Source organism: Fragaria vesca, linkage group LG7 (assembly GCF_000184155.1).
Source record: "Fragaria vesca subsp. vesca linkage group LG7, FraVesHawaii_1.0, whole genome shotgun sequence".
Taxonomy (NCBI): Eukaryota; Viridiplantae; Streptophyta; class Magnoliopsida; order Rosales; family Rosaceae; genus Fragaria; species Fragaria vesca.
The window spans coordinates 9,398,129-9,402,063 of NC_020497.1; the positions used below are offsets into that span (position 1 = coordinate 9,398,129).

The 3,935-nt window shown below is 40.4% G+C and overlaps 2 protein-coding genes across 2 annotated transcripts in view; both read left to right on the top strand.

Moving 5' to 3' along the window:
• Positions 1-627, top strand: part of LOC101312207 — a 5,265-nt gene extending 4,638 nt beyond the window's left edge. The window contains exon 4 of the mRNA XM_004308514.1: positions 74-627. Within this exon, the coding sequence (XP_004308562.1) occupies positions 74-627 (554 nt within the window). The remainder of the gene's footprint in view (positions 1-73) is intronic.
• Positions 628-1,561: 934 nt separating this feature from the next.
• On the top strand, positions 1,562-3,299 carry LOC101292157 (uncharacterized protein At2g39795, mitochondrial-like). Its single transcript, XM_004307021.1, has 2 exons — positions 1,562-2,094; positions 2,932-3,299. Exons 1-2 carry the CDS (start codon positions 1,613-1,615, stop codon positions 3,101-3,103), a joined length of 654 nt encoding a protein of 217 aa, XP_004307069.1. The 5' UTR covers positions 1,562-1,612; the 3' UTR covers positions 3,104-3,299.
• The last annotated feature ends 636 nt before the right edge of the window (positions 3,300-3,935 follow it).

Sequence of the window (3,935 nt, forward strand, 5' to 3'; positions counted from 1 at the left end):
TTTGGATTGTCCTCTGCTTCTGCTTCTGCTCCTACTTCCAACAGTTTGCCTACTTTGTTTGGAGCATCCACAGTTTCTGCTCCAACTACCAACAGCGCATCGGGGTTTGCAATATCCAATGGTGCATCATCAACTGGTGTGTTCCCCTTTACGTCATTTGCAACTACTGCCACATCTCAACCTGCATTTGGTAACTCCAATCCTATGGGCTTTTCTACAGCTCCGTCTGGTAATAATGATCAAATGAGCATGGAAGACAGCATGGCTGAGGACACTGTTCATGCATTACAACCCACAGTTGCAGCCTTTGGTCAACAGCCTGTCTCAGCTCCTCAATCTACACCCACGTTCCAGTTCACCCAGCAACCTGTGTCAACCCCTCAAACCCCCTTTGTATTTGGAGGTTCCTCCAATGGCTTCCCGTTTCAGAGCCAACAAAACCAATCCAACTCACAGAATCCTTCCCCATTTCAGCCTGTCAATAGTTTGGCCAACGCGCAGAACCCTTCACCATTTCAGGGTTCTAATAGTCTAGGTTTGCCCACCAGTAGCTTCTCACTGGGCGCCCCTGACAAGTCTAATAGAAGGATTGTGAAGGTTAACCGTAGCAAGAACAGGAAGAAGTAGGGAGAAGTAGTTGGATTGGTTTACGAATGAGGGCATAACTGCGCTTGTCAGCTTCCAAATATCAGATACATTTACTTTTCCTTTCCATTATTCTTAGGTGAAAATTTTCGTGGTTGCCATGAGAGGGCGTATTCACATTTTATACCGGTTTTGTAGTTTGAACACTCGATCCATTATTTGTAACGTTACATGTATGCTTATTTTGTTAGTATATGATGTATGTCTCAGCCTTGTTGTGCTGTTCTCCACCATTTTCTGTAGCTATTTGTAACATAATTGTAATGGGTCGGATTGTGTCCTCTACAGGCTGCTACTGCTTTTACGCCAGCAATTCGTTTATCAAGTATTTTCAGTCTTTGTAGTTTTTGTATTTCGGGTGTTTGCTTCTACAAATTGGTTGTAGGCGTAACTAGCTAGCGTCAAAAAGGTGAACCCATACGCCCTCCGGTCTTCACCTATAATATTTTCTGTTAGAGACAATTAAGGATTGGCTGAAATCAAGCTATAACATGATTGATTTACAAAAAAAGTCTTTTTCTTGTATGCTCCTAATTACTATAAAATTTATTGGTCTCTACACACTTCATTTTCTTCCGAGTCCATAGTCCCTTGTGCACTCCTCTGTTCACTCGTCTCTCTAGCACAATCGCCTAGGTTATCCCTCCTCCATTTTGGATCGTTTAGGATCCACTTGGCACTCCTTCAATTAGCTCATGCAAATATTTGCAAATAGAGAATATCAACCATTCTCGACTTCTATGTAATCCGTTTAGAGTAGTTGAATCATAATATTTATTGTACATTTTATTTTACGAACCAAGACCTCTAATACTACGGTGAGAAAAGAAATAGAATGAAAGTAACAGCTCAACAACAAAACCATAAATATGCAAAGTAAAATAGTAATTTAGGGAGGAAAGTTTAGCTCACGACGATTAATAAAAGGAAAAAAGAGAAGGAAGAAGCGAAGCAGGTTCAATATCAAATGTGGAGGAAATTATCAGTAGGGTTTGCTGCACTGACGCAGCAGCAGCTATGTTGGCGCCACTCCACGGCCACGGCCACTGCTGTGAACTCGATGCTCCTCCGCTCCCTGAAAGAGCACTATCTGGAAGTGTCCAAAATGACCCCTCCCCCTAAAGTGAACCCTCCATCGCCTTTCACCGTCGTCAAGGGCGCCCTCGACGGCACCGGCCCCGTCCTCAGGCGCAGCTACGGCGACGAAGAAATCAGCATAGCCGTGATGCGATTGGCCAATATTATTCCCGACGCCGACGCCGACGCCGACGACATCAACCAGTTGTTCATACACGTGGACGTTTCGAAGCCCAGCGAGAAGGAGTCTCTGCTTTTCCTCTGCGCCCTGTATCCGGACGCCTTAGGCATTCACTCTGTCTCTATGAGGCGCATGGCTGAACCCTCTGCGCTTCGTTCCTCTGCTCTTCGTTATAACGGCCCTCGTTTTGAGTATGTTCCCTAATTTATTCTAGCACAGCACACCTCGTTTGGTATATATGATGTATGTCCATGTGTTACAATTACCACTCCCATTCCCCGAATTTGCACCAACTTAGAACTGAATACTTCTTACACTGGAAGTACGAACTCTGTAAATATCTTCTCCAATGTTTTGTCTAACTTTGAACCAGACTTTATTGCTTCTGAGCAGTATTCATTTGTTAAAAATGTTTCAATTGATTTGTATGCTAATTCCTAACAAATTGTACTTGGTATAGAAGAACCCCGAAAAAGAAAAAGACAAGGAAAAAAAAAGTTATTCTCAATGTTCTGCCCGGACTTAAGTGGTTGATTTTTCTTATTTTATTAATTAATACCATGATGTCTTCTCCAGCTCAACAATGACAATGTTCTGTTGAATGGTTCCGTGAAGAGGTTATAATTCTCAGAAACAATGACAAGCTAAAGTTTGGGGTTTTCTTCACCGTTATGCGCTCCAACAGCTTCTTGATATTGATTATGCGTATATAACACAACTCTGTTAACCCTTTTTTCTTTTAAATCTAGTTTTCTAAAATTTAGTTTGATTCTAGGTATTATGCATATGCTATTGCTTGGAATGGTTCAGCCACTTGTCACAATGTGTAAGGTGGTGTACCTTGAGTTATTTGACTGTTTTCATTATAACTTGATTTTTTCCTTCCTGAATTCTTTATATCTCTTATTTATTCTTTTATCTTTCAATTTTTAGTTTTTATGTTACTTCAGAATAAATCAGATATGTAGAATGAGGTATTCCTGATAAACTGATACAATGTTTGGGTTGACTTGTTTGCCAATTGACAGAGATCTTGATGAAGGGATGAGGGATGCATTCCACAGCTACATAGAAGAGCGGGGTGTGGGTGATAGTCTTTTTCCATTTCTTCAAGCTTGGCTTTATGTAAAAGACCATCGTAATCTCATGCGCTGGTTTAAATCAGTAGGATCATTCGTTAATGAAACCAAGTCAGTTTAAGATTCTTAGCTTCAGGTCATCTAGAAAAGGGAAAAAAAAACATGTATTTAGCAGTTCCAATGCTAAGTTTTTCCCTCAACACTAATTTGTCCTAGTAAGATTTGTTTAGAAGTTCTGTGGTGTTTGGCTCTTTTTGAGTTATTTGTGTTACATTTGATATGGTAGTGCAGAGTCCTATCCAATATACCCCTCTTTGAAAAATATTATCCGCTGGTTTTTCTCATATGTATTCCATGCCATCTGTGGTCAAATTGTTTGATTTGTTTTCCGGTGATATTACTAGAACGAATCCTGTAGTGCAGTGTATTCTCTTCTGTTTTCCTGGTTAATACACACTGCTGAAGGAGAGATTTCAGCATAGCAAATTCTAGAGAAAATCTTGAGCAGTAATGCAGGATTGTTGGGACTTGCCAAACTTTTGGAGTAATTAAATTGCATAGTTTGCATCAAATTAATGTGCAAGCCTATTTCTTCGTATGCAAGGTTCAATGGTTTAAAGAGAAAGTGAAAATCAAATGGTCTGTGACAACTTATAAATCTTCTTGATGATTTTTACAGTCAAATTTGATGACCCTAGAAGTGAAGAGGCTATGGTAGCTTCTATGAATAACTCGGGGAATAGTCTTTACGGTTCTAGAATAAATTTGTTATTGCGAGTTTTAACCATGGTATGGTCAGATTAATTGCTGGTTCTTTTAGCGTATGTACGGGATGATTCTATCAAATTCCACAAACCCCAATGCCGAGTCTTTCATCTTTTCAGCTCCGAAGAGCCGAAGCAGGTTTCAATTTTTTGGGTGAATGAGACTAGCCCTCACCTCTTGCACAGTTG

Coding starts and splice junctions, on each gene's coding strand:
- LOC101292157 (XM_004307021.1), top strand. CDS start 1,613: ATGTGGAGGAAATTATCAGTAGGGTTTGCTGCACTGACGCAGCAGCAG. Junction 2,095..2,931: donor TATAACGGCCCTCGTTTTGA/GTATGTTCCCTA, acceptor GCCAATTGACAG/AGATCTTGATGAAGGGATGA.